This window comes from Lepisma saccharinum, chromosome 2, assembly GCF_977018435.1.
Source record: "Lepisma saccharinum chromosome 2, izLepSacc3.1, whole genome shotgun sequence".
NCBI classification, from domain to species: Eukaryota; Metazoa; Arthropoda; class Insecta; order Zygentoma; family Lepismatidae; genus Lepisma; species Lepisma saccharinum.
In genome coordinates, this window is record NC_139230.1 from 63,322,575 (window position 1) to 63,337,769 (window position 15,195).

At 40.4% G+C, this 15,195-nt stretch overlaps 1 protein-coding gene across 1 annotated transcript in view; it reads left to right on the forward strand.

Moving 5' to 3' along the window:
- The first annotated feature begins 837 nt into the window (after positions 1–837).
- The window catches only part of LOC145984056 (mortality factor 4-like protein 1), a 156,556-nt gene continuing 142,198 nt past the window's right edge, over positions 838–15,195 (forward strand). The window contains exon 1 of the mRNA XM_083117423.1: positions 838–964. Within this exon, the coding sequence (XP_082973549.1) occupies positions 937–964 (28 nt within the window). The 5' untranslated portion in view covers positions 838–936. The remainder of the gene's footprint in view (positions 965–15,195) is intronic.

The window sequence follows — 15,195 nt, forward strand, 5'->3', positions numbered from 1 at the left end:
TCATGTCATCACTCATCCCCATCTTCGCAAATTAGCCAAAAGTGGCACAAAAAAGCGAGGTATAATAAAGCAAATAAATAAATAAGTAGACTATGTAAACTATAGCCAATGTAATCTTCGTGTAAATTACGCGTAGACAACGCATTTAGACGTAAATTTATAGTCTACGGCACATCACTGAGGTATTTCCCAACTGCTCGGGATCCCGAAAAGTTGGGACGTCATTTCCCGAAGTCGGGATGGGGACGGGAAATCTTTTTCCCCGATCCCAGTCCCGACTTTTCGGCATCCCCTACACCCCTAGTGGAAATTATATATATATATATATATATATATATATATATATATATATATTTTGCAGTTTCATACGGAGTTACAGTTTACCAATTCGACTTACGTAAAGGTTTATGGAACGCATTACTTACGTAACTCGAGGGTTACTGTATTCTGAACAATTAGTTCCTTGCAAAGGCCCCCCCCCCATTATTTTACTTACGCAGTGTTCGAGGAAACCATTCTACGCCTTGCACACAAACCAACCAATCAATCAACAAACCCACCCCGAACGTTTATTTTGGTTTTCGAACGTAAGCGTTGTAAGCTTCTACCAGTATTTGCTGTTTATACGACAAGTTAATTTGTCCGTTATTGAATTACATATTTGTCTTTTTGTTATGCCTCTTTTAATTTATGTAACAATACGTAATTTTTAGACTTTCTAGTTTAATTTCAATATGTATCCTCTTATTTATGTTTTTAAAGGGAAATATGGCAAAAAGAAATGAGAGGGACAATTTGCAGTATCCATCTTACATTTGTCAATGCTTTGTTTCGAGGATCACGTTTTGACTTGTTTGATTTTTGTGTAACTGTGTAGGCATTAGGCAGGCAATTTTGTTAGCGGCATAAAACCTTTGTGGTTAACTACAATTAGAAATGCCACCAAAGCTCAAATTTGCAGAAGGTAAGGTTTGGAATTACATTAAGATAGTCATGTAGATATATTAAATAAGGTGACAATAGTTGAAGAGCTCGAAATACCATGATAAATGTGCTTTCATCGACTGTCGTACTAAAGAAATTGTCAGTTCATAAAACATGTGCTTACGATCATCCATCCATTTATGTATTGCATATAATAGTAAAAACTGCGGACAATTTATTGCCACTTGCTTTTTTTGGTTTAGGAATACTTGCAAAACGTTTAACTTTAACTTTGTAAAGTATACTGTACCTTGAGCGTGGTGTTTGTACAAATAAAGTGCCGTCACGATTCCATTTCCGCCATGTTTACTACCATTACCGTTATCATCTTTGGGTCTAGTAGTTAAATATTTTTGGTAACAGTTTCATACATCGGAGACACATGTCTTCAATTTTACACAAGAAACTACTTACGGAAATGAGTTTCTCCAAGGTTTACAACTTTCGTCAAGGTTTTTTCTTTCATCGCGGAATATATTTGGGTAAAAATGATATTCCCCGGACACCTATAACTTCTTCGTTTTGCCAATTTTTGGCATTTGTACTTGCCTGTCTGGGAACGAGTTTACAATACCGGACCACTCCAATTTCTATGAAATTACGCCTACTCACTAATTGAGACATAATAACGAATCTGCATGTAATAATTGGCGGTCAAGTATGGAAATTGAGAGAAAACACGAAATAAACTGTTTTCCTAACGTAACGTACCCCTACCGTAAGAACAGTAGCTCCACGGGAGATGCGATTTTCCCAACATGTAGAAAGCTTTTCAATCTTAGTGTGTTTAGTTCTCGTAGCGTAAATAATATTTTATCATTGTAGGGATTCCTTGTCTGAAGTCAGAACACAAGAGAGGAAAACTGTTGTGCAAGATCGTAACGAAATGCGAAAGAAACATGGTTCCCAATTGCTTTGCATGGAGGATCATCGTGGTATTTAACAAGGTTATTGTACAACTTCTACACGTTAATTTACAATTTCCGTGCTTGACCGCCAATTATTAGATGCAGATTCGTGATTAGGAAGTCTCAATTAGTGAGTATGCGAAATTTCATAGAAATTGGAGAGTGGTCCGGTATTGTAAACTCATGCTCCTATCTGCTTCGCGGAACATTCCTTAAGGTGTATTCACGTTTTTTTTATCAAAGTAATTGCAATTTTTCACATTACGAGTACTTCTTTCGATACTTGTTTACTATCCGTCGGACAGATTTCTTCATTTCTACAGAGGAAACTACTTACCGTAATAAGTTCCCACATCACACAAAACACCTTCCAGATGTTAGACAATGCTACAGGAACTTATTACCGTAAGTAGTTTCTTCTGTAAAAATGAAGAAATCTGTCCAGGGAATAGCAGATTAGTAACTCTTTCCCTATGACAACCGGATGCTGCATACGTTTGATGACGTAAGCCCCTGTCAGTGTTTCAACCCCCCTTTTTTTTAGTATGCTTGACTAATGTAACCTAACCTAACGTTATCTGATGGTTTGTGGGGCTATCTGTCAGCTACCCATGCATAATGTATAATTTCCACTGGTGACGAACACGATAGTAGGTATTTTTTTGTGAAGAAAGTTGAAACACTGCATACCCACAACGTGAGTCAAGATGTGCTCGCCATATTGTGTGTTCCGGAAGCGAAGAAAGGAATAAAAAACTCACTCAGAATCTGAAAAATTGAGTTTGTTTTCATGTAAAAAGCATAATGGCACCTTGAACTATGTTCTGCAATACACAATTTGTAAGTACGAACATGCAAAACACAAAATATGCGATTTTAATGTGTCTCCGATCTATGAAACTGGTACCATATTTTTATTAATCCAAATTCATTTTCTTGTGTGTAATTGTTTTATTGACTGATGAAGCTTTTGAGCTATTTTCACAAGGATTTAAAATGTAAATGTGCATGATCCACATCCTGGCCTGTTACATGGATGTATGCATTCTTTAGTTGCCATGTATCAAGCTTACATCGGTGTGCATTTGTTTTCATGCGGGTGACAGGTTTTTATTTCTGCACCATAGAGTTGAGAAATACCGTAAAGTGTTCAGATGGTTCATTAGTGTACTGTTAATATGTTATGTGACATAGATATGACGGAGTATTGCATTCCTAATTGCTTTCGTTGGGACAACTTAAGATGACCGGACCCATCTCTGATTTTCTTCATATTTGGCATACTCACTAATTGAGGCCTCCTAATCACGAATCTGAAGTTAAAAGTTGTCGGAAACATCTAGAAATTGCAAAATAATGGAAAATAAGGTGTTAGTTTTTGGGGTAAGCCGGGAAATGGATATCTTCAAATTTACAGGAGAAGGTTCTTACGGAATTAAGTTTCTGTGTAATTTCGGAAGGTTGTGGAAGTGTTTTCTTGCATTTTTCAATGAATTTTTCTATAATAATGTCCGTTGGATGCACGAAAGCTGTTACTTACATTTCCATCCATGTACTTGAACCAGATGACGTAATCCCCGGTAAGTGTTTCCAAACACACAGTTTTTTCACTCTATTGCCCAACCTAACTTAAACTTACCGTGATGGTGCGTGGGGCTATCGTGAATGGTTTTTGGGGCTATTCGTGGGTGGTTATATGGTCCAGAATGGTTTTTGGAGCTATTCGCAAATGGTCATACCATTCTTAATGGTTTTTGGGGCAATGTGTGAATGTTTTTTGCAGCTAAGCGAGAATGGTTTTCTGGGCTATGTGGGAATTTTTCTGTTAAGAAGGTTGAAACACTGCTTTGCCATATGAAACAATGCTAGTCAAGATTTGCCTGCCATCTTGTGTGTTCAGGAAGCGAGAAAAGAACTAACAATAATTACTTGATATGTCGACAAAATATACTAATTTAATTTAAAAAAGTGAAATCCCTTGTTAAACAATCTTTTGCAATGCAGAATAGTTAAGTACGAATGACAACAATTACAGAATAAACAAGTTATAGACAATTCCCAGCTTTGATGGTTTTACCGTTTTCGGAATGGAAATCGTCTATTTTCACAAATTTTTGTTTCACAAGGAAATATATAGGAGCGAATTTACAATACCGGACCCCTCCCCGATTTTCATAATATTTTGCATACTCACTAATTGAGGTCCCCTAATCATGAATTCGAAGTTAAAATTTGGGAGTTACGTCTAAAAATTTCAAAATAAGCTACGAGGGTGAATCAAATATAAACGAGCCTTGTGCGGAAAAACAAAATTTATTGAAGGAAACATAAGATATTGTCACATCCTATTTTTCTACATAGTCTCCGCCCTTAGTGATACATTTTTCCCAACGTTGTGGTAGGTTCTTGATGCCGTTCTCGTAGAATGAAGCTGGGCGGGTAGCCAACCAGTTGCACACAAAGGTTTCCACCTGATCGTTGGTCGCAAATCGCTTGCCCCCAAGTGCTTCTTTGAGGGGTCTGAACAGGTGAAAATCACATGGTGAAAGGTCTGGGATGTACGGTGGATGCGGAAGTGGTTCCCAGTGCATTTCTACCAGTTTCTGCCACGTAACACCTTCTGTATGGAGCCTGGCTTTGTGGTGAAGGATCAAGACCTGGCAGATGGGACAGCCTCGTCGTTTGCGTCCATACTGCACCATAACTTGATCCAGGAGGCCGCAGTAGTAGGGTGAGTTGATGGTCCAATGTTCCTGTAAGAAATCCACCAGTAGGATCCCCCTCCAGTCCCAAAACAATATGGCCAACACCTTCCCCGCAGACAACCGAACTTGGCCTTCACGGGGTTTCCTTCGCCTTTCCTCCTCCACTCCATGCTGGCATGCTTGGATGCTGGGGTGTAATGATGCACCCATGTCTCGTCACAGGTAACGATGCGATGCAAAAACACTTCCCCTTCCATGTCAACACGAGTGTGAAGCTGGCGAGCAATGCGAACTCTTGTCATCTTTTTGAGCAACATTCAGCAGCTTGGGAACCCACAGAGCTGTGATTTTGCGGAAGCCCAAGTGCTTTGTGATGATTGATTGGACACTTCCATAGCTCACACCAAGTTCTGCCGCAATTTGCTTCACAGTGATTTGGCAATCCTGTTCGACAAGCTCACGAACACGAGCCATGTTATCATTCGTCACACTGGTGCGAGGCCGACGGGGGTGCACTTCATTTGCAACACGTTCACGGCTTTGCTGGAATTCCTTACACCACACCTTCACTCTTGCCCATGAGAGGATACCATGCCTGCAGTCTCCGGTAAATTTCGGCCGGTTTGACATTTTCCTGGGTGAGGAACTCGATTATGCGTTGTGCAACAGACACTGGCACACTCTGCTCACTCACCGCGAGAGCTACTAAACGAAGCATGCGACACGCCGGCCGTTCTGGTTCCTGACTCACCTACCGGCCGCACATGCCCAATCACACCCTGCTACCCATTCTGACGCTTAGCCAATCAAGGCTGGTTCATATTTTATTCACCCTCGTAAGATGAGGGATCTGCAATCGGCATGATTGCTCAATATTTACCGGAATATTTTGTAAATAATGAGCAATCGTGCCGATCACACACCATTCAATTTAGCTTATTTTGCAATTTCTACACCTGACCACCAAATTTTAACTTCAGATTCGTGATTGGGAGGCCTCAATTAGTGAGTATGCGAACTTCGAAGCACCCGTACTAATCGATGTATGTCAAAGTTGGCTTTTCATGGCTGTACCCCAAGAAATGTCATGGAAATTGCTGTCAAAATTTCCCGCCGCCCCTGGGGTAATAACCTGCCACCTGGAACCACTATTCCGCCCAAGCCTCCGTTTCGCTCTGCTCCAGCTATCCGACTGTCTTTATAGATACGTTGGTAAAAAGGTAAAGTTTTCTTCAGTGCTTAGCACCACACCATGAAGGCGTATAGGGGGTGTGGGGGTAATGCCCCACACTTTCTTGATCCGGTCGTGAGTGGGGGTGATGTGACGGCCTTTACCCCCCAGGGTTTCCCCCAGGTACCCATTCGACGCAGGGTTGGCACCGGGGTCGCTTCCAACGTTACAAAAATTCCCGGATTTGAACCGGCCAGGGATCGAACCCGGGACCTTTAGCATGGTAGTCAGACACGGTACCGACTGAGCCACCGGGTCCACCATAGATACATTGGTAAGGATTTTAAATATTTTAAAAAATGTAAATTCCGTTGCACGTAGAACTTCAAAAATTACTTTCTGCACTCTAGAATTTCTTTCTTCACACTTTTCTAACCTAACCTAACCTTACCGAGAATGTTCAGTGCGGCTATCCGTCTATGGTTTTCCGGTAATTGCAGCAACAAACCTATAAAAAAAATTATTTTCGTAGCACTTTAACCACAAACGTTACTCACAGAAGATACCATTTTCGTATCCTGCAATTTTACGATCCATGCACTGTTGCCAAACTTACCTGTAATCAAATCAGTTCACATTCCTCATCCTCTTCTACATCGTGATTGTCACTTTCACTTTAGTCCTTCGTCCTCGATCCATCATCCCCCACACTCCATCTAACGATCTGTGCAATATTCACAACTTTTTACTGCTCTCTTCCATCATTCTAACATGATCCATGTTCTCTAAGTATCAAATCAACACTGTGCCAATGCTGTAGACCAGGGCGCGAAATTTCCGGTCGCCAGGTCGCCATTGGCGACCAAAAGTTTGGGGCTGGCGACTAAAATTTTGTTGTTTCAAATGTGTGTCAAACACGCCCGAACATCTCAATCCAACGTTCATACATGGTTTTGGAAAGCGAGCCGATTGAAAACCTCGTGTCCACTCAACGCCAACACCATCTAATCGGCACAACAGTTCTGCAACTGTTGGGATGCTACCACTTTGGATGCACATGCAACCCAACCCATTTTCCCTGCTTTGCTTTTCCTCTACTCTGTTGTTTCCAAATGACGACACTGCAGAAAGTATGTGTGCATTGTGCACCACGCGGACTTGAGGTGGAGCAGACCGTGGACCAACCGAGGCTCCTTGCTTGTTCACGGAAAACCCCTGTTTTCACAGTTGTGAACTACTCTCGCGCTCGCCAGTGTCCAGTCTTTGTTGACAAGAGAATGCGATTTGATAAACATTCACTGCCTTGCACACCATTTGCAGTTAGCTGTGCGTGTGGTGAAGTTGAATATCTTAGAGCATTTGATTCCGTGATTAGGAATATTTTTCAGTTATCATGGCTCTGCTAAAAGACTTCACCTCTTGAGAGAAACTGCAGAGGTTATAGGAGAAGAAATTCTAAAACTGAGTGATATCCACACTATTAGGTGGTTAGCCAGCAAAAAGTGCTGTAAGAGCTCTCTTGGAATCATGGAAAGCTGTTGTGACCCATCTTGAACAGGTGGCCCATGGAAAAGACAATAATGGCGCTAAAGCTAAGGGTTTGCTGAAAAGTTTGAAGCAATTTAAATTTGTTAAGCTTCTGTACTTCCTTTTGGATTTCTACTGAACCCTTTAAGCATGGCACTACAAAATAAGAATCTTTTGATTGCAGCTCTGAAAATAAGAATTGAACACTGGATGACCTAGAATCTAATGTTGGACCAAGCAAACAAGATTTCTTGGACCATGTATCCATTTCAGGGAAGATCAGGGATGTGCAGCTCACAAACATTCAAAATGGAGAGCAAGAGTTTCAGACTGTTAGAGGAAACTTAATTAACAATGCGAAGGTGTACATCACAGAAAGATTGCAATCTATTTATATCAACAGATGTGATTGCATCTCTGCATGTTTTCGACACCTTGAGTTGGCCTCCCAAAGAAAATATTCTTCAGTTTGGGATAAAGGAAATAAAGAAGCTCTACATGTACTTGAAGCCGAGCCTTTATAATGAGAAAATGGATGTTCTGTTAGCAGAGTGGACAGAATACAAACTTTTGTTTCCTTCTCTGACTTTGGATCAGATGCTGGAGAAGATTCACAGTGAGGAGCGTTCAACAAGATTCCCCAATTTGCTCCAGATTTTGACACTTTGTGCTGTTCTACCAGTGAGCACAGCTTCATGTGAGAGAGGTTTCAGCTGTCACAACAGACTCAAGACTACTTACAGGAACTCTCTGAAGACTGAGACACTGGATGATTTGCTCATAGTTTCCATAAATGGACCCTTGTCCCCCTTGTTGAAGAGTTTGACCCAGCAGCTGCGATTGATAAGTGGTACTTCAGTGCAGAACGACAGCGCTACACAAACATTAATTCCTAAGGTATGTTCTTTTTAATAATTGCTTATATTTTTTATTATTTATCAATATAAAATAGTGGCGACCAAAGATTTTAGTCTGGCGACTGACTCAAACTTGAAATTTCATGCCCTGCTGTAGACACAGTAAGTCATAGCGAACATCAGTTGTTTATATCAACAAATACGGTTTTCATACTTGTACATTGACATGATTGCGAGAATTGAAGAACTTCTTTTACAACTTCTACATGTTAATGATCAATTTCTGCACTTGACCGCAACATCTTAACCTTAGAAGAACCACCGCGACTAAGTATTTCGTGAGTATAATTAGTATTATGGAAATTACAGAAGGGTCCGGTATTGTAAATTCTAGCCAATACATATATGTTTCTGATACTACCACGACACCAAATTTTAACTGTTTGCCTAACCTAAACTAACCTAACCACATGTCAATGGTTCGTGGGGCAAGCATGAATGGTTCACAATTATTTTTCTATTTCTAGATCCTGATACTACCATGACACCAAATTTTAACCATGTTTGCCTAACCTAACCACACGTCAATGGTTCGTGGCGTTAGTGTCAATGGTTCACAATTATTATGAAATTTCTAGACGTTTCCAAGAAATTTTAACTTCAGATTCGTCATTAGCAGGCCTCAATTAGTAAGTATGTCAAATATGAAGAAAATCAGATAGGGGTCTGGTCATCTTAAGTCATACCTTTTGTTGTTAGGTAAGGCATATCAGGTTCAGGGCTGCCAGCATTAAAATTACTTCTGTTAATACTTCCAATGCATGATCGTGTGCTTATGGTCTTCAGAACTCTGATATTTTCACCACCTGGTAAAAGTGGTCACGGCCATAGTTTTCTCACTAACCATACAGTGCGTGCCGAAAGTCATAACGAATCTAACAAAAGTAATTTGGTTCGTGAACCTGGTGAAACCAGTTATTTTACATACTTATGGGACGCTCGAGACGAAAGTGCAGGCGCAGACAGCTGTTTGTTTGTAGAAAGTCTCCGCATTGCTTCCAATGGAAGGAATGTCCTTCTGGCAGAAATGAACATACTGCAGGGACATAGCCAACAATGCTAAGTTGCCTGCCCCTGTGGCAGAGTGGTTAACACATCGCTATATGATACCAGGGGTCCCGGGTTCGAATTCCATCCTGGGCAAGGATGTTTATACATGTCCATTCATCATATCATCACTCATCCCCATCTTCTCAAATTAGCCAAAAGTGTCTAATTACTTGTAAAATGAAACAAATCAATGAACAATGCTAAGTTGTGTTGAATATAGAGTTGGAAGTGGTCGGAAAAAAACAGGAGTTTTTTTTCATGGCTTTTTTGGCTGGGCCTTTTTCTCCAAAGTGTTTCAAATCAATTGAAATACATTACTTGGCTGAATTTATCTTGTTTCACAGCTTTCATTTATCTCTCTACTGTAAAAGATGCCCATATCTAAATTTAAAGTACAACTTTCAATATGGAATTCATAGCTAGACAAAGCAGTTTGCAAAAATGACTGCTTGTTTGAATGGATAGTTTTTCCCAAATGTTATCTTCAAATTTCAGTGGGTTTTTAAATGTAGTATGCGCCAAAATATACAGTACTGAAACTCGCGCATCATTTCACGTAGTACTGACTTCCCATCTTACACCACGTGATGCCTACCTGTGGAGAATGTTAAACGAGTGTGTTCAACAGTGAAGATCCACCAAGAACTGTGCCTGCGTTACGTGAGCAAATCGTCTCACAGATGACAACAAGGTTATGTTCATATTTTTATTTCAGTACTGTATATTTTGGCGCATACTGTATATGTTGATTCGTTCACTGGTTTCAATCACTTAAACTAGGAGGATTGTGATGGTGAACGCTTTAGGGGTTAGATGGTAGAGCTAGGTTACGTTTTATGGTCGCCATACAATCTCACTGACAGGCTTCGTCAGGAAACATGGCATTCTTTGATACTACCGGGTTCAAGCCCGTCAATGGCTGGCAAATATGGAAGTTCTGTCCAAGCAGCTAGGAAGTATTTGCCAGCAGCTTAAAAGAGCTAAGCACTAGGATTGGGGAGTCATTCAGTTAGTCCCACCTCAGAATTCAGTAAAAGCTCCAAGAGAATACCAGCTACCAGCCATAGACCTAGTCACTCTATCAGATCTCAAGCTTGCCTCAGGGAACCGAACCGCAGCTTTCGCCAAGGCAACCGCTAACACAGATGCGAGTTGGCCATCTTCGGTATCACGGCTGTAAGTTGCAGTCGTAGGTCAGACCATCGTTCGAATAGCATGGGATATTTTATCTTATCCCTTTAAATTAAGAAGAAATTGATCATGGCCCGTACTTTATTAGTTGAACAACATATTACATTCAATGATTTGATTTATTTGATGTATTTAACTTCACATTTCTTCCACTTTTGGCTAATCACAAAGATGAGGATGAATTGTGATAAGATGAAGCAGACGAAGGGACAATCACAAACACACATGGGCAGATCACAAAACCACCAAAAGCTCCATGTAGGATTGCACTGGCTGCGAGTCCAGATGCCATAATCTCATTAGTCTGCTAAATGCAGTCCAGGGTGTACTACATGGAAGACAGTCTGACATTGGGTTTGTAGATTAGAGTATGTTGTTAAATTCGTGAGACAATTATTGAAAATATGAATCAAAATCAGTTTTCCCTCCAAAATTATCATTCCCTCTGTAATCCGTGATCCTTCCAGAACCTGTCTTGCCTCCGTAATTCTTCTCACTCCGAAATCAGGATTCCCTCTGATATCTAGATAGTATATTTTCTGCATCCGGATTTCAAATTTTCCGGATTCCAGATTGTTTTGTCTTGTGACTGTAAGCTTCTTGAACAGCATGGGTAAGCTAGGGTTAAAGTTAACGGTGTAGTACCAGGGTGGCTACTCACCGTGAATTCCTTGAATTCTGGGAATTAGTGCGAGTATTGGCTCCGGGAATTATGCGTGAATTCTATTTGAATTTTTCTCTGTAGACATGAAAAATTACAACTTTTCTAATCCAAATCCTATTCACATTTTATGCAAATAAAAGTTTTCGTAAAATTTTCTTGCTCACTTTGCTCGCAATTCCTACTTTTCTTAGTCTTAGCAAGTTTATAACCATAGCTAGGAGGCGGCAGGAGTCGGCCCTGGGCACCGAACTATCTAAATGAAAAATGTTGTAAAATTGATTGAGGTTTTAAGTCCACTTTATGCACAGAAAGACTAATCGGGACTGGATCTACAGTTTGAAGTGGGATCTGAATACAATAATAACGTGTCAGATACTACTACTACTACTACTAATAATAATAATAACAATGTTGGTCCCGGCGGGTTCGAATCCTGGCTTGGGCATGGATGTTTGTAACTGTCCATTCATCAATTTCATTTTATCACTCATCCCCATCTTCGCAAATTAGCCAAACGTGGCACAAGAAGCGAAGTAAAATAAAACAAGTCAATAATAATGTTAATGTTATTATTAACACTATTATTATTAGTATTACTACATTTATCCTTGCACTTTCTCCCTGCCCGCTCAGACAAAAATTTGTGGTTGCACCTCTTGATTGTAAAGAGAAACAGCACCTTAAATTAAATATTTTAAATATATTACGTATACCGTTTAATTGAATTATAATTTTTTGGATGTTGGAATCACATAGTCCTTTTATATTATGAAGATATTTGTGTGTGGATGTTGAGAGGCGGTAATACGTAAGGTTGAAATAGAAAATACATCTGCTTGAATTTTTGGAAAGTTCACCTTGAAAACTGGGAATTATACTTGAATTTTATCATGGTCCCTGAGTAGCCACCCTGAGTACTGATGAGCACATCTGACCATGAAATAGACATAAATCACCTTTTTACATGTTTGTGTCTCAATTTAAATGTTTGTCATAAAATATGAAACAAATATTAATATTAAAATATTTTATGTTTTTTATCAATTAAAAATCTTTACTGTTCACAACACATATGCAGAAGTATACATATTATGTGAATGTGTGTATATATCCTGTTTAACAGAGCTTTAAGACTGAAATGACATGTAGCTCCTGGAAACCAACCTTTATAATTAAATGCAACATTTTGAACCGAAGCAACATAAGCTGCAAGTGTCGCTTGTCACTTGGAAGCAGACCGTCAGTAAGCTATTCAACATTTTGAACCGAAGTGGGACACTGAGCTTAACAGGTCACTTGCCTGTTGCTCAGACTATATGGTTTTCTCAATGGCGTGCATTATGGCACTTTGGTCCATTCTTGCGTGAACGGTGAATTTTTTTGCTTTATAATGAGAGAGACTATGTCACTTGTCATCTGACTTCAGTCTGAAAGCTCCTTCAATGGTGTGCATCATGTCGCCTCTGTCTTGTTTGTGCATGCATATTGGATGCTTGCCTGCAGACTGAAGGGGCTCATGTCATTTGTCACTTCAGTGTCACACTCTCTACTGTCATGTGTTGCTATAGTCTGAATGTTCTCTATACTTAACACGATTCTTACCTACTTCATCAGACATTAAAATTTAATTTAGCCTGTAAATCACAGAGAACAAATTGCAAGTACTGTTGTTGGAAAAAGGCTGACTTTTTGATGGAAGGTTCAATTTATAATCATGAATGAGCCTCTGGAGTGGAATAAAGTAATGCTGTTGCCTTGTAATAAGAAGGGGTCTGAGGTTCAATCCTCAGTGGTCAGTGCTCCAGACACCCAGTGGTTGATGACTAATTTAAATCAATTTTATATTTGACAACAAGTCTATACATAATTGAACATAATTGATTTGCTTTATTTTACTTTGCTTTTTGTGCCACTTTTGGCTAATTTGTGAAGATGGGGATGAGTGATGAAATTGATGAATAGACACTCACAACCATCAATGCCCAGGCTGGGATTCGAACCCAGGATCCCTGGCAGCATAGAATTGAACAATGATATATTAATATTAATTAAGAGTGCATATTAATTTCCATATGAACTTTAAAGATTAGAAATGTAGCTATTTGAGTCAAATTGTTGCGATCAGGGCATCGAAGGGCATCAACTTGTAAGAAATAAATTTACTGGGCTGTGTTCTCATAAAGATTGAGTACAGGGGGGTCCAAAAAAATCTACTCACTGTTTGATAGTCCATATCTTCTGACAAAATTGACTTGTGGGTACAATTTTTGGCACTGAGAGAGAGTTGTTTTAGATGTTCAAAATGACCACCAGCAACTTGTAAACAACTCCGATGGTGCCGAACTGCAGACCGTACTACGGCCGTCAGTGTATGTGGCATAATGGCAGCACATGATGCTATTATTTTTTCACGTAGCTCGTTGAGTGTAGTTGGTTTTTGTCGATACACATCATCCTTGATGGTCCCCCACAGGTAGAAGTCCAGTGGTGTTAAATCAGAGGACCGAGGGTACTAAAAAGCACCGCGTCGACCTATCCACCATCCGGGGAGAGTCATCCAGGTACGACCTGACATCACGATGGTAGTGAGGCGGGGCACCATCTTGCTGCAGGTAAAACATTTCATCGCCAAATAGGGTTCGGATGGCAGGCAAAATCCTTGACTGAAGCATTTCGAGATACACCTCACCGGTTACGGTACCCTCGAAGAAGAAGGGACCAATCAAACCACGCGATGACAGACCACACCACACGTTAAGCCCCGGTAGATTCACCACCTTCTCCACATAAATGTGAGGATTGACGGGCTACCAGTGGACACAATTGTGGCGGTTCACAGTACCGTTAAGTTTGAATTGCGCCTCGTCAGACCACACAACTGTCCCTGCAAATTCCCCATCCTCGCGAACCATGTGCTCAAACCATTCGCAGTATTTGACCCTACGATCCGGATCGTCCTAGTTGATCGAGTGTAGCAGTCTTGGAATGTACACTTTCCACTGTGCACCCTTCAGAATGCGTCTTACGCTAGACCGGCTCACCCCACTTTCGCGTGCTCCCTGGTTCACTGATTTTTGCGGTGATCGGGTGAAATGTTGCAACACAGCAGCACTGGACTCTGGACTTGTAGCTGTTTGTGGTCGACCGGATCTTGCCTTGTGCACATCATGAACAGTTCCGTCGGATTCGAACTTATCACGAATAAGGGCTATTGTTCGTCGTGTTGGAGGCCATGTTCCAAACTCATTCTGCCACTGCTGTTGACCCTCTTGAATGTTCTCGTACTTCCAGAACCATTTCAATACAGTCTTGCGTTCCACAAATTATAACCATACCGCAGCCATTGTTGCTACTCGACTGTCTTCCGCTGTACTGGCGTGATCGCTCCAACACTCGCACATGCTCGGTGCAAATTGCCAGTGCCACCTACCCGCGACAAATTAAACAGCTACACTACATGTCCACATGAGATTAGTACGTGTAAGTCTGTTTGTTTCGAAATTATTGCATTACAAACAGTGAGTACATTTTTTTGGACCCCTCGGTATTTTGCAACATGTAGCCAAAATACATCACTAGTTGTTCTGTCACCAGGTTTAGCAGCCATTTAACCAAATTATTCATGATTTACTGGAAAGCCAGAATACAAATATACATATTTTACTGAACACAAAATTTATTGTAAAGAAATTTGATACTATATTTTCAAAAGGTAGAGCAATATTTTATTTTTTGCTTCATGTATGTGTTCGTATAACAAATTCAAACATCAAAAATTGTATCATACTAATCGTATTATTAGGTTTTATTAAAAACAGATACAAAACTACTCTAGTTATGTGAATATGTTTACGGGGGGGGGGGGGGGGTACTCAAAAGAATCTGGAAAGCATATCTGGCAGGAAAGCCATATGTATTCAGACTTCCGCCGCAAGATGTAGTGAGCAGATACTATGATGCCCCAGTGTGCACTTGTGGAGCCGTGTTGTGTCCCACGTTATTTGTATTGACAAACGTTTGCTGCGAATTTTGCTATGGCGGATCAGAAGGAACAGAGAGTGTATGAAATTTTGTTCAC